This window comes from Balaenoptera acutorostrata, chromosome 10 (assembly GCF_949987535.1).
Source record: "Balaenoptera acutorostrata chromosome 10, mBalAcu1.1, whole genome shotgun sequence".
Taxonomy (NCBI): Eukaryota; Metazoa; Chordata; class Mammalia; order Artiodactyla; family Balaenopteridae; genus Balaenoptera; species Balaenoptera acutorostrata.
Window position 1 is genome coordinate 67,941,239 of NC_080073.1, and position 21,556 is coordinate 67,962,794.

At 51.3% G+C, this 21,556-nt stretch overlaps 1 protein-coding gene across 8 annotated transcripts in view; it reads left to right on the plus strand.

Moving 5' to 3' along the window:
• Window positions 1-255: 255 nt before the first annotated feature.
• Window positions 256-21,556, plus strand: part of SCUBE3 (signal peptide, CUB domain and EGF like domain containing 3) — a 37,494-nt gene continuing 16,193 nt past the window's right edge. For 4 of the 8 annotated variants that reach the window (XM_057555702.1, XM_057555703.1, XM_057555707.1 and 1 more), the window contains exons 1-7: window positions 256-851; window positions 14,472-14,594; window positions 15,587-15,712; window positions 17,468-17,602; window positions 18,581-18,706; window positions 18,899-19,015; window positions 21,197-21,244. In XM_057555702.1, the coding sequence (XP_057411685.1) occupies window positions 767-851; window positions 14,472-14,594; window positions 15,587-15,712; window positions 17,468-17,602; window positions 18,581-18,706; window positions 18,899-19,015; window positions 21,197-21,244 (760 nt within the window). In that variant the 5' untranslated portion in view covers window positions 256-766. The remainder of the gene's footprint in view (window positions 852-14,471; window positions 14,595-15,586; window positions 15,713-17,467; window positions 17,603-18,580; window positions 18,707-18,898; window positions 19,016-21,196; window positions 21,245-21,556) is intronic. The other 4 variants (XM_057555704.1, XM_007197995.3, XM_057555705.1 and 1 more) reach the window with 4 other exon arrangements.

Consider the following 21,556-nt stretch of genomic DNA (forward strand, 5'->3'; position numbering starts at 1 on the left):
TCCATGGAGACCGGGCCCGCTCCCCCAGCGCCGGATTGTAAATTCCTCCAGGCAGCGGCCCGGCAGCCTGGGGAGGGGGCCGCCGGGGAGGGGGCCGCCGCGCCCGGGCGCGCAGGGGGAGCGGCCGCCGCGCCGAGGCCCCATTTGAAAGAAAAAAGGGCACGGAAAAGGAGGTGGTGGAGGAGGAGGAGGAGGAGGAGGAGGGGGAGGAGGAAGAAAACGAAAAGGAGCGAGGAGAGGAGGAGAAAGAGGAGGAGGAGAAAGGCGAAGAAAAAGAGACGGAGCCTGAGAGAAGGAGAAAGAGCGAGAGAGGAAGAAAGAGAGGCAGAAAGGGCGTGTTTCTGGCGCTGCGTTTCCGCTCCCCTTTCTCAGGTCCCTCGCTCGGGCTCTGCGCGCTCTCCGCTGCAGCTCTCTCCAGGCGAAGCTGGGAATTGGGTGGGATTATACGGAGCAGCCCCGCCGCCGCCGCTAGCCGAGCCGGGCTTGGAGAGGGCGGGGGCTCCCCTCCGTCAGCGGCGCCGGGCGCCCCCAGCCTCGTCGCGCTCTCCGCCTCGCTCTCCCCGGCGTCGGGCCGGGAGAAGCCGGCAGCATCGGGAGCCTCTCGCCAAGGGCGCCGCGGTCCGCGCCCCGCGCCCGCACCCCCCGGCCCGGCCCCGGCGGGGCAACCCCTCCCCTTCCCCCTCTGGCGCGCGGGGGCCCGGCCCGCTTCCGCCCTCCCCGGGCCGCGAGACCGACCCCGGCCGCCCGGCCGCCCGTAGCTTCAGCCATGGGCTCGGGGCGCGTGCCCGGGCTCTGCCTGCTAGTCCTGCTGGTCCACGCCCGCGCCGCCCAGCACAGCAAAGCCGTGCAAGGTAAGGAAGGAGGGGCGCGCGGGCGCCGGGCTGCCTGGGCTGCAGGGCCCGAGGGCGGGGGCGCGATTTCCGAGGGGCAGGGCAGGTGCTAGGAGGCGTGCTGCTGTCAGGAGCGGGCACTGTGCACCCGCACTCCTCGGCTGGGGGCCTGACCTCTGGGCGCTGCGCCCCAGGCGAAAGGCTGGAGGAGCCAGGGGCGGTACGGGTGAATGAGAAGTTTGGGGAGCCCTGGGCAGAAGTGACCACGCATCTCAGAATTCTGCCCGACTTCATTGCCACCCCAGCATCTTCCAAAGACTTCTTGTCCTCCAAAAGTATGAGAGAGAATCTTCTCTCCTCTCAAACATTGTCAGAAAACTTAAGTTCTGGCCTGGACAGACTGAAAGAATGAAAACTTTTTCAGCCATGCTATATTTCTTCCCCTCACCCCCAATCCTCAAAGTTAAACAGAAATTTCCAAGTTGTCTTATCAGAAAAATGTTAAACAAAAATAGGATCTTTTAAGGAAAACCAAAAAACCAACTGTCTCCCTCTGGATGGTAGGGGGCTGAAGAAGAGAAGAAAATTTCTGTGACTCTGGCTCCCGGCAAGAATGTCGCATTTCTGCCTCTTTGGGGGGAAATCTCTTTCGTCTTGCATGGCTTTCATTTCTTATCATAATATTTATTTATTAAGGCCTTGGGTTTCCAATTCCATTTAAATCCAGGTCAGAATTGCATTAAAATAACAAAGTAAAATTCCAGGCTGGGGAGCTCTGACAGATCCCTCTAGGAATTAGAGAGAGACAGGGAGGCCCTTCCGCCCCCATCCCTGACCCCAGGCTCATTGCCTGGCCAGTCCCAAGGCTGTGCTGGCAGAAACCAGGCTGGTGGGCTACAGTTCTCTTGGGGACAGACTCCCCTCCCCCTTGACCTCCTGCTGCACCCTTCCCCCATCAAGTCCTCACCCAGGAAGAGATTTGTATGGACAAAAAGAAAATTCCTCCTGCCACAGCTTTGCCCAGGAGAATATGATTCTGCCTATTGTCCTAGGGGCTCCTTGAAGCCAAGTTGGGGTGTGGAGGTGGCTGGGCCACCAGGGAAAGTTGAACTTGGAAGTTGGGCAAGTCTGAGTCTCTGGCAGTCGGGTCGCTGTGTCCTGGAGCCTGAGCCCTTGGCTCGTAAGCCGCTCTGTGTCCTGGATGGGCTCCCACTCTCTTAAAAGGAAGGTGCTATATCAGTGCCATCCTCTTCTCCCCAAGCACTGCCTCTTCAACTACCCCCTTCCTCCTCCAACCTGTCCTTTAACAGAACCAAAACACTGGAGACCCTCAGCTGTCAAATACCAGACCCCACCCCCACCCCTTCCAACCCCAAACTGCCTCTTCTCTAGTCCTGGTTCCAGACAGCTCACTACCACTGCCACCCCCAGGCTGGGAGTAGCCCCTCTCCCACTGTGGATTTGCTTGTGTTTTCATAAACAAAGGTGGCTTTTGTAGCGCATGCTGACTAACTCATAACAGGGAATTAGCTAGGGAGTTTAGTCTGAAGGAAGGAACAGATTTCATGCAGTAATCTAGAGACGAGATAAGGGCCTCTTTCAAGTTGAAGCCAGTGTCTGTAGTGGCCTAGTGAGGCTGGGGCCAAAAGGAGGAGCAAGCAGTATATTCGGGGGGGGGAGGTTTGTGGGGCAGATGGAGACTCCGAGAAGGGACAGGTGCCATCAAACCAAGGCTTTCAAGCCTGAGAGATCAACCTATCCTTCAGGGACAGAGGGACTCAGAATCTCTCGGAGGTACTTAAGGGCTCCCTCTTGCATTTCATCCTGCTGCTGCTGTGGGAAGTGCAGCCAGAGTGGAGGCCCTGCCCTCAAGGAACTTACAGACTATAGTTTTGCCCACTGCTTATCTCACATTCGAGCCACACTTGCTCTGCCTGGGCTGCAGTTAGCTTTGCATCTTCCTTCCTTTTGATCCCTGAGTCTAGCTGGGCGTAGATTCCAAGCCTCTTGTTTCAGCTACCTTTAACCCTACTATTCAGGAAATTTATCAACCTGGTCTTCTAGAGTTGCCTCACAACAGGTTTGCTGGGGTAGGGGGACATCTCTGGTCCCAAATCTGCAGGCCAATGTTGCAGGAAGGACAAGTATTGACCGGGCAGGGCAGCCTTACCTGTAGACGGTGCTGTGGACACTCCTTGCTCTCAGACATATCTCCAAGGTATCACCAGTGCCAGAAGGTGTGCTTTGAATGCCACATGCTTTTAAATGAAGCTCTAGCAAGTCTTTAAAATACAAATAACCTTGGTAAGTATCTTGCCAAGAGTTACTATCGCACTGGGGATATCTGGGCCTCTGTCCCTTTTCTCCAGAGATTCACCAGGGGAGAACCAAAGTGGTGTGGAATGGAGAGGAGGGGAGGGACGCAGAAGGGAGCCCTGAGTATGCAGGTGTGTGTGTGTGTGTGTGTGTGAGGTTTACCACGATCACGCACAGGTGACATAGCTGGTGTATGTCTCTGTTGTGACTTAGTTGTTAAGCATGTATACGGATGCTTTAGTGTCTTTGAGAATTGTGTGTGTGACTGGGAATGAGTGAGCATGAGGGTACATGATTCTGAGTGTTTTTCAAGTGCCTGTCTGTGTATTTTAAAGTAGACAGACTGGATAACCAGGATAATTGTTAACTTAAAAACATTAATTTGCTTTGTTTTTTTTGAGGGGGTGGTGGTGGTGTGCAGCAGTGGTTAAAAAGACCTAATCCTTGCATGGGGCTCAGGTTACAGCTGAATGAAAAGGTCTCCTGGCCTCCTGGGGAAAACTTGTCCCCAGGGCCGGCTGGGAGAGCCAGCCTGGCCATTTAGTTTACCTGGTTGTTTCCTCTCCTCATTAGGGCTAGAATTTTGATACAGTCGTATATTTAGAGTTTCCAAGTAACACCATCCCTGGGACTGAGAGCGTTCATCTGGCAGCAGACAGTGTCTCTCTGTCTCGATGCGTCTCTCCGGGTCTCTGTCTGGGTGTATGTGTGTGTGTCTCTCTCTCTCTTTCCCCCACCCCTCTCTTCCTCTTTAATGTGGCCGTTTCCTCTCCTCCCCGCTTCCCTGGGCTCCTGTGGCCGGCTCTTACAGTGAGGGGACTGTTCCTCCTAGCCCCTCCCTCCAAAATATGAAATAAACCATAGCGGTGTCAGCGGGTGAGGGTGGCCCCGTGGGCAGCCGGCTATTGCCTGTGGCCCATCCAGGCCACACTGGGGAGAGAGAGGGAGAAGCAGCCTCCGCTCTTGGAGCCTGATCTTCCCTTTAAGCCTGACCCCCACCCCTCATTTTTCCAGAAGGGTGGAGAGGTGGGGGTGGACTGCTTAGCAATTCCTCAGGAATCCCTTTGACCTCTCTTCTCTCAGTGACATGTCCTCTAAGGGGGTGGGGAAAGCCTGGAGCCAGGGGAGAACTTTTCCCCTTCTCACCCTTCATCTCCCAAGTCTCTGCGGGGTGGAATGAGAGAGAGGGGACTAGAAGACACTGAGGCCAGAATTACTACAGGCAGAGAAAGAAGAAAGTTATCAGCACCCCTAAATGAGACTGTTTCCTGAAACCTTCAGGAATCTGAGCGCCTGAGAACCGGTTTGAGACGTAAGCAGCCGGGACCTGTCGTAAAAGGAGCCGGCCCTGGGTGTGAGTTTGGGAATGCGCGGTGTGCACTCACTGGGGCGTGTGAGCGTGCGTGTGCATGACTCAGGGTGTGTGAGTGTGTGTCCGTGCTCTGGTGAGAGGAAAAAGGAAGCAGGCAATGTGCATTTTGTTTTCATTGGAGAAGTAAAGAAGTGGAATGGCTTGATCCCGTGTCTTGAACTGAGCATGGGGGAAGGGAGTGGATGGCTTCAGACCGTCTTGAGAAGATGGAGGTAAAGAGCTTGCTGCCTGAACTAACCCCAGTCCCTGCCCCCGGCTCTGGTCCCTGCATGTCAGGGTGTGGGCCTCCTTTGACGTCCCATACCCCTAGCACATGCCCACTTATAAGAAAGAGTCCCTGTCAGGGCTGGAAACTGCAGAGTTACTCTGAGACTGGCAGTACCCACAAGAGGCCCAGACCTGGGGACAGCTTCTTCAGGCTCAGTTATTAGACAGGAGTCTGGAAACAGAGGGACTGCCGGCCCTTGTGGGGAAAAGTGATACAACTGCCAACCCAGGGATGTTTGAGGGGTAGAGGAGGTAGCTGCCTGGAGTAAGAGGGAACGTGGACCCTCCCCTCCTCGTCCCCTTTGGCCCCTCTGTCACCAGACTGGCCACTCTCTTCTTTTCATGCCCACATACTGCCAGCCCCAAATGGCACAGGGTGGGAAGTATGGTAGGTACCAGTGGATTTAGGTAAATGCAGAGCCCGAGGGTTGGGGCCTCTGAGGAAATAACTGAAATTCTCTTCCTCACTTACGAAATGGACGAGAGTATCCCTAGGGTCCCTTTCAGCTCTGAGATTATGCATCTCTTCAAAATCCTTCCTGCTGAAGGTGGAAGACACTATAGCAAGCCCCAATCCTGCAGCTGGGGCTCCCCAGGCTTCTCGCCTGAATCTCGTGCCTTTTTCTCCCTGGGCCCTGCTTCACTCTTTCCTGCCCGAGTCTACGTCATGTGGCTACTCTTCCTTTCTCCCCCCCCACCCCGCAACTTTCCTGGAGCCTCACATACCCGATAGCTCTTACCGTGTCCTTAAGTGGAGTATTTCCCCCTGGAAACAGCCCCTGCAGGACACGTGTGTGTTTCTGTGTGTGCGAATGTACATGTATCCAACAGCATTGGGAAGTAGAGCTGAAATGTTTGTGTCCTGGGAACTGAGTACTCTCTGGGCAAGGCCCCAGGGCCCCAGTTCTTGCCCCACACCATATAGTCTCAGTTTCCAAGAGTAACCCTCTCTATTGTGCTGCAACCTAGACATCTCCCCTTTTCAGACCAAGGCACCGTCTTGTAGTTGCCATTGGATTTTGCAATTTGGCCCTACAGGCAGAATGATGCCCCTTAAATAGGGTGCTGTGGCCCTCACTCTTACCTATGGTTTCCCTGTGGCTAGAACCATAGCCCTAGAGATAGACCTGTGGGGTGTGGATGTCAGAGCCCCAGGCCAGGGGCTATGTGCCTCTGGTCACTGATGGTAACAGCTGAGGACAGACCTGGGCAGGAGCTGCTGGGCTGGAGAGAGGATCCAGAATAAGGAAACAGATCTAAGGAATCCCTCCGAGAGGGTGGAGTGTCAGGATATGTGCGCTTGGGGGGAGCTGGGAGAAGGGGGGCGCTTAAAGGGTAGACCCTGGGGAGCAGGTTTACAGAGAGGACGTTTTTACAAGTTTCTAATTATATTTATTTGGAGTTTTCCTCTGGCGGTTTGAAGCTGTTAACAGCAGGAACCTGTATCCCTGGTGTTTGTTTTTGTTTCTAACCAGCTGCTTCGCCCAGCCTAGTGAATCCAAGGGCAGGAGACACCTGCCTGCTGCCGCACTGCCCACCCCTTCCTCACTGCAACTCTGTCTGCTCCCACCATGGTGCAACCACCCTCCTTCGCTGCCCACACACAGCCCTACCCTCCTCCCTGCTGCCCCCATGCCCAAAGCCTGGGAGCATCTGTATGCCTACTGCTGACTTCCTCCCAGAAACATCCGAATGTCAGTTTCAGGCCATTCCATGGTTCCATAGTGGATGCTTGCTTCGTGCTGAACTAAGTGCTGAGTTGGGGTGGGGGTGGGGGGGCGATGACAGCTAAGGCACGATTCCTCCCTCATAACGTTTATAAAAGACATTGTATACTGAGAGAGCGCCAGACTGGGAGTCAGAAAACCTGAGTCCTGGCTGGGCACTAGCTGTTTTCTCTTTCCCAAGATACTGTCTCTGGCGTGTTCCTCATTGATTCAGTGAGAGACAGGACTGTTTGAGAACCACATGAAATGGCCTACATGAAAGAACTTTGCATGCTTAATGGAATTATACATCATCTGACATCATCACTGTTTATCTTGTTATTTTTTCCCATCAATTTGGAGGGAGAAGACTGATCATCATGAAAAGGGAATGTGCCTCAGCCCACGGCCTGAGTCCCTCTCCAGTATTCTGTTCTTTCCTCCCCACTCCCACTACCCTCTACCCTCCCCATCCTCTAAACACCTCTGACTCAGGGCTGTTGGTTTAGTCCACACTGAAAGGGAGAAAATTCTTGTCCATTTAGGGGCACATTCACATAAGCAAGGAGCTGGATTAGGAATAAGATAGGACACTATCAAGTTCAGCCCTGCACCTCTCCAGTCACCAAGCACCAACTGCTTTTCCTGGCTCTTCAGTTGAGCAGGCTAAGCTTGTAGGAGAGGGAAGCGTACTTTTTTAAAAAGAACAAAGTACTCTGTCTCCTCTCCTTGGGGTCGTCTGTGTGGTTTCCTGGACTCTCTCCAGGCCTGTTCACCCCTGCCTAGGCTTTGGCTGAGGATGGGCCCAGGCTCCAGCTGAGGTCACAGCCCAGTTCCAAACTGAGAAGACAGCCTGAGAAGCCAGAGCTGGGATGCCAGTCTCCAGCATGTGCACATACGGGTACCTGCATATGAGCAGATATGCACATATGCAGGTACACATACGTGCACATGCTGCAGGTTAGGGTGTCATGGCCAAAACCTGAGCTGGTTCTACTCTGGATGTTACTTGGATGTGGGAAGCAACATGGAAGAAAGGAGAGGGGAACTGACCAGGAGCAGCAATGGAACGTTGGCCCCTGGTGCCCTGTCCTGAAGGTGTTAGCACTGAGGCTGGGGAACGTCTGTCTGACAAGGATACTCTGAAGAGATGCCTGAGCAGCCCCAGATACCATCTGAAGACCCTGAGGACCTGTGCATTCTATAGGATTCCCGCTTATACTACTAGATTTGTTGGTCCCGTCTCTTCTAGCTTCAGCACGACCAAATGGATGCCTTTAAGTGGGTATCTTACCATTTCTGAGTTACCAGTCTCCCTACCCTTAACTTAAAACTAAATTTCTTGGGACGGTCTTCTACCCAGAACAGTTGTGGGGTTATAGGAGAGAAAAGAAGTGAGCTTTTTCTCTGCAGTAACACAGAACAGAAAGGATGCCACAGTATGGACCTCATCCACTCACCCGCCAACCTGTCCATCTATCCATGCATCCATTCATGCATCTGTTTAGCAAATATTTACTAAATGCTTTTTTTTAAAATTTTATTTATTTGTTTATTTATTTATTTATTTATGGCTGTGTTGGGTCTTCGTTTCTGTGCGAGGGCTTTCTCTAGTTGCGGCAAGTGAGGGCCACTCTTCATTGCGGTGCGCGGGCCTCTCACTATCACGGCCTCTCTTGTTGCGGAGCACAGGCTCCAGACGCGCAGGCTCAGCAACTGTGGCTCACGGGCCTAGTCACTCTGCGGCACGTGGGATCTTCCCAGACCAGGACTCGAACCCGTGTCCCCTGCATTGGCAGGCAGATTCTCAACCACTGCGCCACCAGGGAAGCCCCACTAAATGCTTTTAATATGTTAGTCTGTCTTGATGAACTGGTTTGCAAGGCAGAAATAGAGACACAGATAGAGAACGAACGTATGGACACCAAGGGGGGAAGCGCGGTGGCGGGGGGGCGTGTGTGGGATGAACTGGGAGATTGGGATTGACATATATACACTAATATGTATAAAATAGATAACTAATAAGAACCTGCTGTATAGCACAAGGAATTCCACTTCTCTGTACAGTAGAAACTAACACAACATTGTAAAACAACTACACCCCAATTTAAAAAAAAAAAAAAAAAAATATATATATATATATATATTAGTCTGTCTTGTTCACTGCTGAATGCCCAGCACCTAGCACAGTGCTTGGCATGTTGCAAATGCTCAATAACTATTTGTTGAATGGTTGAATGAATATGCTCAACTCTATTCTAGCTGCTGTACAGGTTTCAAAGATTCAGAAACCATGGCCTCAGGGAGCTCAGAGCTTCCATAGGAAGATAATACACAGGAACCAAAAGTTGAGTAATGGTGTAAGGTAGCATGTGAGAGGCATCACAAGATAGCGATTGGTCAGAGGATGAGAGAACCTGAAAGTAAAAGCCTTCGGAGTTAAAGAGAAAGAGTAAATTAGAGAAAGCTGCACCAGTCAAAGGTAGCTTCCCAGCAGTGGCACCTACACTGGGTCCTCAATGATGGGTGAGGTTCGAAGACATTTCAAGAGAGGAAAATAGAGGAATGAGGTAGACACAGCAAACATCCTGGGCTATCCTGGCTGGGCAAGAAGGATGCCACAGCCATGTGGGCACATGAGGACACCAAGCAAGCTCCTTTGGACCTTTGCATTGGGCCCAGCAAATTTGTCCCCGACTACCCCCAGCCCCTCTGAGTAGTAAGGTGACAACTGTAGTAACATAAAGATGGGGTAGACTCTACCTATGGGCATCTGCTTCTCTGCAGCCTGCATTCCTGCTCATTTTCCCTGGTTATTCCAGAGCTGGACCTGGGCAAAATTTTGAAGCAGATAAAGTGTTTCCTTGGGGGTCCTCCTGCTTCCCTTTTAGGGTACACTTCCCCATCCTCAGAAGGGAATCTTAATGCTTAAGCCTGTGTTGTAATAATCCACCTTTTCTAGTCTGTCCTCTAACCCTCATATCCCCCGCCTCATCCCACCCCTCCTCCCTGTTTAGCAGAATTTATGCAGTGCTCTGTTAGGTGCTGAAGCAAATCCAGAAGAAACGTCAGATGGTGCTGGGAAAAGCTGCTGCCGTTACAGACCTGTGCATTCATGCCAGGAGAAGGTGAGGCAGGGAGGTCTTGGCTCATCTGTGGTGTCTTTGCAGCCACCACTCTCCCCTGATTCAGCTTGTGATCCAGGCCAGTGCCTGGGGTGGGGGAAAGGGCACAAAAGGACAGCCTTTACAGAGGATTGTGGAGGGCAGCTTTTTGGTTCCCAACTGTCCTCTCACCCACTTCACCTGCTGCTTGGGCAGTTCCCAGCATGGGCAGAGTAGGCAGTGACACAGATACCTTTAAGGATATGTCTCCCCCAAATTCCCTGTACCATCACGTGCTCCCCTAGTGCCGCATCTCCCCACACCAGGCCTCAAATGGGGCTTTGGGAAGGGGAAGGGGGAAGGGGAGAGGGGTTCAGAAAGGATACTGGGGAGAAGGTTGGAGAGAAGGAATAAAATAACGAACCTTTATTGAGCATTTACTGTATGCCTGCACTGCAGTGCTAAGTACTTGATAAGTATTAACTCATTTGATACTCATGGTGGCCCCATGAGGAGGTGCTGTGATGATTATTCCCATCTACAGAGGAAGGAGCCGGCAAGTTCAGAGGCTGGCCCAGGACCACAAGGACATGCGTGCAGCTGGCATTTGAACAGACACAGTATCACTCCAGAACCCCTTTTCTCAAACATTCTGTCATGTTGTTGCCCCTGGTCTCTTCCCAGCTTGGGCAAATAGTCTGAGTTGGGAAAGGAAGACAGAGAGCAGTCCAGACTCACCCTGGAGATCCTGATGCAGCTGGTCTAAGAGAGTGCCCAGACAGTCACATTTTATTTATTTGTTTATTTGTTTGTTTGTTTGTTTTTGGCTGTGTTGGGTCTGCGCACGGGCTTTCTCTAGTTGCTGCGAGCGGGGGCTGCTCTTCATTGCGGTGCGTGGGCTTCTCATTGCGGTGGCTTCTCTTGTTGTGGAGCACGGGCTTTAGGCGTGCGGTCTTCAGTAGTTGTGTCTCGCGGGCTCTAGAGCGCAGGCTCAGTAGTTGTGGCACATGGGCTTCGTTGCTCCAAGGCATGTGGGATCTTCCCAAACCAGGGCTCGAACCCGTGTCCCCTGCATTGGCAGGTGGATTCTTAACCACTGTGCCACCAGGGAAGTCCCCAGACAGTCACATATTGTAAAAGGTCCCCTGGGAATCCCAGGGTGCAGCCACTGGTCTAAACCAATCCCTGCCCAACAGTATCACCTGGTTTGTCAGGCCAGCTAGTAAACACCTGCACCCTGAGAGAATGAACTAAGATGAGACTGTGCCCATGGGTGTTGAAGGGATCCCTGCATGGACAATTTGGGGGTGGGCATATGTGGGGGGAGCTCTGAAAGAACGAACTGGCAAAAGGAGACACTGGATATAATTTGGGGCCCTACTTCAGAGCTCTGTTTTAGGCTTGTTCTGCTTCAAAAGATTCCATCCAAGTAATAATTCCATCCTCAGTGAGTGACCAGCCAAGTGAGGAAAGCTGAACATGCCACACAAGATGGCTTTAAAGCATTAGCAGAGCAACTCAGTAATAGCTGCAAGTGAGCTGAGGCAACCTGAGTCCCCTAGGACCTGGAACTTACCAGGAATAGGGCTTACCAGGAAGAGCTTTTGGGAAGACAATTTTTGAGCCAGGTTTGGGAAGCTGGGAACAGTGTGGCTACAAGAAAAAAGAAAGGACTGCATTTCAAATGTGAAGAATGAGATGTGTGAATGCGTGAAAAGGGGTAGAATGGTTTAGGTGGTGGAGAGGGATAAGTATTATGAGTAGGGGATGAGGGGGAGGGGTAAGATGGCAGGAAAAGCCCAACTGCCTGAAGGGTCTAAAGGTTCTGCCAGGAAGCCTGGGTTTGCTGCAGTCAGCATCAGGATCCACTCTAGTACCGGTGAGCATTGAATCAGAGGCAAACGGAAGAACTGGGAGCCCAGACAGCCTGATGTAGACTGTTGTAAAGCCCCAGCTGATTCAGAGACAAGCATGTACCTCTGAGATGGCCCTAGAGGAGGAGCTTCCAGATGAGTTTGCAAGTTGTCCTTCTGGCCGCTGGGGAAGGGATGGAGTGACACAGAAGGGGAAGAGGGCTCAAAGCAGGATGAACAGGATGATTATTAGTCACTGGCATTGTCCAGTGCTCTGTACCTGCCTCTAAGACTCACAAGGGTTACCACAGGGAAGGGGGTGATCATCCAGTCCCCTTTCCTCCGGGGGACCCAATAAGAACATCTAAAACTTTGGATTCCATTCAAAGATTAGGATTAGTTGTTAAAAGGTATTTTCCCCAACATGGGGGGCATGTGCAAATGTGGGGACAGAGAATAAGGACTTGGACCTCAGAGTGCCTAGTCTTTCTTCATGCATTTAACCACAGTTGAAATGTCCTTTCCCCTTCTAACTGTCTAATGGTTACCCAACTTCCAAAACTCAAACTTGAGTCCCACTCCTCAGGGAGCTTTTTTGGTCCACTCAGGCCCAGGGTATCCCTTATTCAGAACTCCTAGAGCAATGCCGTCCAATAGAACCTCCCGTGATGTTGGAAATGTTCCACGCCTGCGCTGTGCACTGTGGTAGCCATTAGCCACATATAGCTATTGAGCACTTGGCCTGTGGCCAGGACAACTAAAGAACTGAATTTTAAAGTAATTTAAATTTAAATAGCCACATGTGCCTAGTGGCTACCATCTTAGCACAGTCATAGAGCACCTGTTATCTGAATCAGTGATTTAATCATTATCATCTCAAGCTTCTGATACTTTATTAGGTACTTTACACAAATTATCTCATCAGCTGTTCACAGCCTCTCATGAGAAGGTATTATCATCCCCATTTTAAAGAGGAACAAATAAGAGAATCAGAAAACACGCCCTAGAGAGTGGTAGGGCTGGATTTGAACCTGGGACTGGCTGATTATCGTCTTTCTACAATAGGACGTTTCTTAGTACCATTTTCTCTTCATCAGTTGGACAAACTGATTCTCCATGCAGCCTCTTACTATCTACACAGGTCCCTCTTGCCCTGTCTCATGAACTAGAATTCTATGCCCCCTCTTCTCCATCCATTCACTTTGGGATGACTTCCTAGGGTGAGCTAGCAGGCAGATGCCATGACTGCAGAGCCTGAGGGAGGGGGAGAATAAGTGTGAATTACAGCAATTAGATCACTGGGCGTGGTGGACCGCTGCAGAGGGGTCAGAGAGTTGGAGGGTAGAGTGCAGAGCCGAATAGAAGCCCAGAAGATTTGAGGCAGGTGTTTGGGGGCACTCTTCCAAATTTCAGTTCCCTTCTTAGCCCCAGGAAGCCTCAGTCCTACCCTGGAAGTTCTTGACATCAAAAAGAAAAGAACAGTTAACTGTTTCAAGCTAGGACTTATGGGTGTCTATAAATTGGAGCAATTACTGATCCATTCATTCATTCATTCAATAAAAATATCAAGCACCTTAAGGATTTGGATTCAATAGGTCAGCAATCAGGCCTAAGAATCTGCATTTTAACAAAAGCCAAGCAATTCTATGACCCACAGATCACACTTGGAAGTTATGATCTTGATTTCAAATCCCATTTCTTTACTTGCAGTTTGCTACACTACCCTGGGTTTCCTAGTTCACAGCTAGAAGTTGTCTCTTCCTCCTCTGATCTTCCCTTTAATGGAGATTCTCAAGCCTGGCTGCATATTAGACTCACCTGGGTAACTTTAGAAAAATACTGATGACCAGATCTCAGCCCAGACCAGTTGACCAGAATTTCTGGAGGTAGCACTTGGGCATCTCCTAGGGGAGTTGGCTCTGATGTGCAGCCAAGGTTGAGGACCCTCTTTCCTTATCTCTAATGCCCTCGTGGCACGCGACACATCCTGCTTCGTGTTACTTTTTTGTCTCTCCTTTTGGCTGGTCAGAGTCATCTCTGAACCTCCACAGCCTTAAATTATAAAGCATTTTTGACTGAAACATTTTCGCCTACTTCAGTTCAGCTTTATGGGCACCATAACATTGCCCCAGAAGTTGGAGTCTTTTGCCCAAAGATGATAAATTATTCTCTTTCCTATGTCCTCTCTGAACATTGTCTTTTCTGCTAGATCTTGGGTGGCCTCTTCTTCAGCAGAGCTCTGTGAGTAGCACCTTGTGTCAGAGCGAGGTACACCTGGGGTTAGATGAAAGAGCTCAGGGTGGTGGGATGGATGGGCCTGGATGAGTCAGCTGGAGAGGCGCAAGGGCTGCACTTATCAGGCTTCAGGTTGCTGGTGCCAGCCCCTGCCAGCTCCTAGTCCCTCTGCTGTTGAGGGATGGGCCTAGGCAAATCTTCCAGGATGGAACTTCTTTCCTTCAAAGATTCTTGGCGCCATGGTGGGCAAGTGGGAGCAGGCCTGGTCTCAAGCGGAATTGTGAGGCAGATGAAGATTCCGCAGATGCCCTGTCTCCCTTTCTTCCTCCTTGAATTACCAATAGTCGCTGGACCCTGCCACTTTCCCAGAGGCCACTGTCCCTGTACCTTTCTCTTCCCTCTCCCTCTAAGTCTGCTCCTAAGAAAGGTAAACTAATTCACCCTAGGTTGAATGTTTCTAATCAAGTGTGCTACCTACCCAGTCCAAAGGTTTTTTGTTTGTTTGTTTTTAAATCAAAGAGGAGTGTTTCAAATGATGGAATTTTAGCTGTCATTGTGGATTAAGTATTTTTGAGGGGAGTGGGCGTTCTTTCTGAATTCCTGAAATTACAGGAATTTCAGGAATTCAGAAAGATTCTGAAATCGGAGGGGTATGGGAGGCCACCTGCTTCTGGAGGGGTTGCTGTCTATTTTAGAGGAGAGGGGATTTTGCCCTGAGGGACCACCTTCAAGACACCCCTTGGGAGGTACCAAGAGAGGGTCTCATGTGTTCCTTCTGCCCCTGCCAGATGTGGACGAGTGTGTGGAGGGAACTGACAACTGCCACATCGACGCGATCTGCCAGAACACCCCACGGTCGTACAAGTGCATCTGCAAGTCTGGCTACACAGGGGATGGTAAACACTGCAAAGGTGAGGCTGGGAGGGCACCTGGGGAAGGGGGACCTGCTGGAGAGGGGAGACCCCCACTGAGCTGCTCTCAGTTGGCCACGCTGTATATTACACTAAGGCCTGCAGTCCCTGCTGGCGTGGGGAGAGGGCTGGAGGAAAGCTGTTTCTTCCCAGAGAGGGTGTCATTTTCTAATTTGCACAAAGGCACCACCATATATGCTGGCTAAGGCCCTGGTGGGAACAGTTCACAGCCATACAGCCTGACTGGGTGGGGGGGATCAGAATCATGGGACTAAGGCCTGAGGTTCCCTGACACTGGAACCTCCATCTTTAGACCCTTATGCCATGCCCAAAAAGAATGAGAACAGGCAGTTTACCCTAGGGGAAATTCATACTATAAACAAACACATCTCCTCATAATTAAAGCAATGCAAATTAAAGCAGTCTTGAGATGTTACTTTAAATTTATGACCTTCGGTGCTGCTTAAGACTTCAATGCACAAGGTACACTCGTTAATTCCTGGTGACATTATGAATTGAAAAGTGATTTTGTCATACCTAGCAGGAATCTTGAAGTTATTTATACTCTTTGACCCAGGAATTTCATGTTTAGGAACTTGTTCAAAGGAAATTCAAAGAAACAATATATGGGAGAATATGTTTTTTGATGCATCATTTATGATAGAAAAATAAATGGAAGGAAACTAACAATAGAGAAAAGGGATTAATAAGTTATGATGTAGCAACATAATGGAATATTTTGCAGCCATGTACAGTGATAATTGGAAAGACTGGATGGAAATGTTTATGACTTAAGTTTAGATGAAAATAGCAAAATGCAAAATAGTTTATAGGCTATGAAAGTAACTATGGGAAACAGAGACACATACACAAGCACACACATACACAGAGGTTATATATTTTTTTAAAAACCACCATAAGGCTGAGCCCAGGGGTGGACAGTCGGGGGCACACAGGGGGGTCCAGCTGCCTCAACTCCTATTTGCCCACAGATGTGGATGAGTGTGAACGGGAGGATAATGCAGGTTGTGTGCACGATTGTGTCAACATCCCTGGCAATTACCGATGCACCTGCTATGATGGATTCCACCTGGCACATGACGGACACAACTGTCTGGGTGAGCGAGGGTGGGGCAGGGCATGTCTTGTGGAGGAGGAGGTGTCTTTAGCCTTTTCTATTCCCAGGCAAGAAGAGGAAAGTGAACAAAAAGCTGCAGTCCCACAAAATAGAAAACAAAGTCAGCCTCCCCCTGGAAACTAGATGCTGAGGATGAAATAATCCTTCTGCTGGATGAAAAACATGAAGGAGATGCTGCTAGAAAGTGTTCTCAGGGGAAGGGCCAGGATATGACAGTAGTGGGCTTAGTCACAGGAGGTGGAGCATGGTAGGAAGATGATTTGGCTCCAGGCAGATCCTGGCTCTGCTGCTTACTAGCTATGGAGCCTTGGGCAATAGCGATGGTGGTATCCCACTCAAAGGGCTGCTGTGTGATTCACCATGAGAGAACATGTGTAAAGAGCCCCGTACAATCCTTAGTACATGGTAAGTGCTCGGTAAACAGGAGGAATGTCGATGATGAGGATGAGGAGGAGGAGGAGGAGGATGCTTCCCTAACCTCAGGGTTAGGGTTCAAACTCTCAACATTTGGCTTTTAGGGGAACCCTAAGTCATCCATGCCCTTGGCTTCAGTTTCCCCACTGAGAACTAGAGGAAAGAACTTGGCTAGAGTAGCAAAATCACAAGGCTGGAATAGAAGGGAGCAAATAGAAGGATGGAATGTAGGATGGGGTAAGAGCAGGAAGACAGGGATAGGGAGAAGTCAGAGGTGTAGGAGATGGGACAGGAACAAGGCAACAAGAAGTATACCTCCTTGGCTTTCCCTACAGATGCATGTCTCAGGCAGGAGCCTGCTGGATCTGGGCCTTTCTGCCCTTGGCCAGAAGGGTGAAGGACAGGGTTTCAGGGCTCAGCAGAGAGGATGGGAAGAGAAGGACAGATGAGGCCCTTAGGAGTCAGGTCCCTTAGGAGCTAGATTGGTCCATTTGGGTCCATCTCCCTGATGCCTCCCTGTGCCAAGGAAAACTGAGAAGGACTGTGAACTTGGGAGGGTAGTAAGTAGCACAGAGATGGAGTCAAGGCATTGAAGTGGGAGCCCCGGAATGAGCTTGGCTTTGGGACCTGGGGGTGGTGATGTGGGGTTGGTAATTAGGGTGTGGCCTGGCAGCCCTTCCCCCATCCCTCCCTGCCAAGCTACCAGACTTTGTTTTGTTAAACCAAAATAGGAGAAAGGCTAGGGAATGTGGCAGCAAGCCCAGGCATGGGGGAAGGGGAGGAAGGACGGGGTCATGGCCTGTCCACAGAAATGGTCCCTGCCCCACAATGAGTTGAAGTTCACTACCTTTCCCCACCCTGCCCCTCCAACCTCAGCACCGTGGCCAAAGCTCTCCCTGCACATGGAGCCCTGATTCCCTGGCTGCTCATCACAACCAGCTGCCCACATTTCCTCCCCATCGTCAGTCTCCATCCTTATCTTCATCCCTGTTTCTCTTGCTCTGACTCCTTTCCTAATCTCTGCCTTCAGACCCAATTTCAACAGGTGAAGGAAAGGGAAGCCATGTTGGAATGTCCCCTCCCCACCTTCGTAACTCCCCAGCTCTGCCCTCTTAGGGTGGCCTCTTCACAAGCACTGGAACATTAGCTGATGAGTGGGTGAGAACTGCCTAGCGTAAGGCTGGGAGTTGGATTTCAGTGGAGGGGATGTGCATGTGTGCTGGATTCTTAAAACTGCTTTCAGCCCTGGGTGCTGAAGTCCCAGCGCATAACCAGACCCTGGCCCGCACCCATGGCCTCACCAACCACCTATCCTGCACAGATGTGGACGAGTGTGCCGAGGGCAACGGTGGCTGTCAGCAGAGCTGTGTCAACATGATGGGCAGTTATGAGTGCCACTGCCGGGAGGGCTTCTTCCTCAGCGACAACCAGCACACCTGCATCCAGCGGCCGGAAGGTCAGCCTATGACCTGGGAGGGCCCAGCCCTGCACTCCCAGCCTTCTCTCTCCACCTGCTCTGGAGCTTCCCCTCAGTGCCCCCCAGGTCCCACCCTCTGCTACTCTTTCTTCTCTTGTCCCTCAACCCAATTACATCCTAAGGGTTCCATGGACAGATACTCGGGGTTACAGCAAAATGTGGGAGAATTCATTTGGGGCTGGGGGTCAGTATGGGATTGAGGCTACCATGGGACATCCTCTGTGTCCAGACCCAAGATGGGTGTCGCTCCTAATTGTAGATGGCTGAGCCCTAAGCCGATGCTATCTGAGAGGACCTCACCCATGCCTTATTCCTTGGATTGGCTTGGGAGGGCCAGGCAGGAGCAGTGGGGTATGTGTTGTCTGTTTCTGTGACTCCGCCATTACCCTCCCACCCCCGCCGACTGTGACATCCCTGAGGGCAGAGACTATGCCTAATTCATCTTCATATCCCCAGAACCTAACATACTGCCCTGCTTGTAGTAGGAGCTTAATAAATACTTGTTGAATGAGACGTATAGTAATTATCTGTACTAATTACTCCTCACTCACAGGATAAATGTTACTTATCTTCTTCCCAGTTTGACTGTAAGCTCTTTGAGGAAAGAGATCATGTCTTATATTTTTCTGGATCCTTCCTAGATCCACCCAGTACCAGCACAGTGCTGGGCAACTATTAGACACTAGTTTTTGGTTGTGTGAAGGAGAGGGTGATCATGCAGGGTTGAGGGGCTGGCTGTCAATACTTATATATCATTCAGAATAGTCCTGAGCTCTGCTCACTAGCACCCAGCTCTATGGGCAGGACAGGGGGCCTGTGAGGGGGAGCCAGTCTCCTCTGTGTTGTAGCCTCAGTGAAATCCTCCCGCTTCCCTAGGCCACACCTATCCCTTCTAGTTTCTCTTCCTCTAGGCGTCCAGGAGTACAGAACATTCACCGCCCTCCTCTTCCCTTTTAGAAGGAATGAATTGCATGAACAAGAACCATGGCTGTGCTCACATTTGCCGGGAGACACCCAAAGGGGGTATTGCCTGCGAATGCCGCCCTGGCTTCGAGCTCACCAAGAACCAACGGGACTGTAAATGTGAGATAACTGGGATGGCAGTGAGGGAGAAGGGGAGACAAAGAGGAAGGGCGTGGGGCCTCGGCAGCAAGAGGTGGGAAGAAAAGAGAGCGTGGGAGAGGCAGCTAGATTAGAGGACCAGTCTCCGTGTTATGGAGAACTGGGGTCCCCAGGGAGAAGCAAGCTGACAGGCCTCCCGCCCTCTCTGCACAGTGACGTGCAACTATGGTAATGGTGGCTGCCAGCACACGTGCGATGACACAGAGCAGGGTCCCCGGTGCGGCTGCCATGTCAAGTTTGTGCTCCATACCGACGGGAAGACGTGCATCGGTGGGTGAGGCCAGTGGAGAACTCAGTCCACCTGTGATGGGGGTGGGGGTAGGGGCCCTTGGGAACCAGGGGAGGGGGGAGCACATGGGGCCCGGGTGCTGAGAGCAGAATGACTGGTGAGTGGGTTGAAGACCCAGACAATGCCAGGTCTAGTGAGAGACAACTCTGAGAGACTGAAGGGCTCACCTGACCCTCCTCCCCTCCCCCACCCATTGGTTCTGCTGCCCCACCCCTGGGAGCCTCACCATCCTCTTCATCCAGGATAAAGTGTTGCCAGGTTGGGAATAATTAGCAGAGGTGCTTGTTGACCCAGGCCATGGTTGAGAAGGGGGAGGAAAGCTGGGGCAATGCAATGGATTAAGCCTGAGCAGAGGTCCTGGTTGACAAGTATGGTAAGATGGGAGCTGTCACAACCCAGTGTCCCCACTCTGGAACTGAGGGTGGGACACAGTGCTCTTTCCTGGAACAACCAGCCTTGAACTGACAAATGGGGTTTCCTGGCTCCAGGTATCTTTTCCTCTCTCTCCTTGCTCTCCTCCTGTAAATCTCCTTTCCAGTCCTCTTACCCTAGGCCCCCATTTCCTCCTCTCTCCTCCACATTCCAGTGGAGCTCTGCCTGTAGCCTTCCCACTTCCTCGCCAATTCCAGCATCCCATCCCTCTCACCCTGGTTTGGGGCCTTCTTAACCCCTGGACCCCTTGTCCTGAAGTCCTAGGCCTTACCTCACATATCTTTAGGTCCCATAGATGAATGAGTTCAATTCCTTAATTCCTAATTCCCTAAAAGTCTTTAGTTTTTATTGTTGTTGTTGTTGTTTGTGAAGGCCAATTACTATGTGCTCACAGAGTGCTGAGAAAGACAATGGGACAAGGTGTCCCCTTGGAAAAGTGGGAAATGAACGTGGAGAGTTTGGGCAGGGGGAAAGGCTGTGTTGAGCCAGGCAGGGGCAAGCTTGTCCTGTGGGCACGGATATTTATGAATGGACGTTCATCTCATGGGATACAACATGCTGGGGATGGGAAGGTGTGAACACAGTCACTGGGTGTGTTTATGAGAGACAAGATATTCCGGTTCAGAACCAGACTCTCTCCCATCTCACTCCAGAGACCCACCCCGTCTCTGCAGAGAGCACTGCCTTTCCCCCAGACATAAGAACTGGGGAGCAGACGGTGCTCTTAAAGGTCTCCTTCAGGTACCTACCTGCTCTAGAGACTTGCACACACAGTTTTAAAGCTCCTTAATTAAAATCTCTCTTGCTACGTGTTTCCCCTCTGAACTAACTCGCCAAAATCTTGGAACATTTTCAGGTCTTCGTGTTGCCTTCTCCAGGCTGGTTTGTTCCAGCTCCTTTCATTTTTTCCCTCATAAGTCTAATTCTTCTGCTTTCCAAACCTCCTACGATGCCCTGGACCACTCACACATCCTAGAGACTCCCAGAAGAAATTGCATGCAGTCCCCAAAGAAAAGCTGCATGTATTAGGACAGAGCTTGGGGCCCATGGGTGTGAGGCCGGGTCCCTCTCTGATATGTTTCTGTTTAGATAGTCCTGGGCATGGCTGCTTTTGAAAATACTCCTATTAAGCTTGAGCTCTTCTCTAATCAAGACCCATTCCACGCTCTGGGCCATGGCCAAGTGAGGCAGAAGAGAGCAAATGAGGCTGTTCTAAGGTTCATAGCTATGTCCTTTCCAAGTTCCTCTCCCTCTTCTCCAGTAGAACTTATTTTTACCTTGACCTGTATCTCATTTTTCTCCCCAGCCCTGGTAGAAGGAAACTTCGTTGTTCGGGGCCATCAGGACATTCAGATTTAGTGGGGAGACTGAGAGGGCGGTACAGGTTAGCAGAAAGGGTGGGCACCCTCTGGGATTTGGGATTTGGCAGCTTGTAAGACTTGAGGTTGCATCCCAGCTCTGCCGTTGGCATGCTGTGTAGTACCGGGCCCATGACTGCCCCTCTCTGAGACTCAGCTTCCCATCGGTTACTCGGTGGGAGCCTGGCTTCTTGGAGAATACCAGGCAGGGCAACCCTGGGGAATGAAGTGTAGGAGCCTCAGAGCTTATCATTTAGGGCCAGTGGTTTGGGCCTGCAGGGAGGAGGAGGAGGGTGGGGAGGGGTTGGGGCACAGAGGGCCACAGTAGCTCCCTGCGCAGCATCTAAACAGCTTTTTTACAATGTCAAACAGGGGAAAGGCGGCTAGAGCAGCACATCCCCCCTCAGGCCGTTTCTAATGGTAAATATGTCTGCTCTCTCCGCTTGCTCTCGCTGGCTTGCTAGGGGAAGGGCTAACCCGCTGGGGCTCCCACTAACCGCATGCCCACGGGCTCCCCTGGCAGCCTGGGTACCGGGCCCATTGAGTGACAGGAAACCTGAGTCCCCATGAGCTGGCCTGGGAGCCTTCATGTTGGTTTTCTTTCCATGATCCTGTCACTCTCCTGCCTCTCCTGCTCCTTTGTCCCACCTTCTAACACCTCACCCCTTCCCAGCCATCTGCCCCCTCCCTCTCTCTGCCTTCTACACAGCTAAAGACCCAGCCAGCTGCACT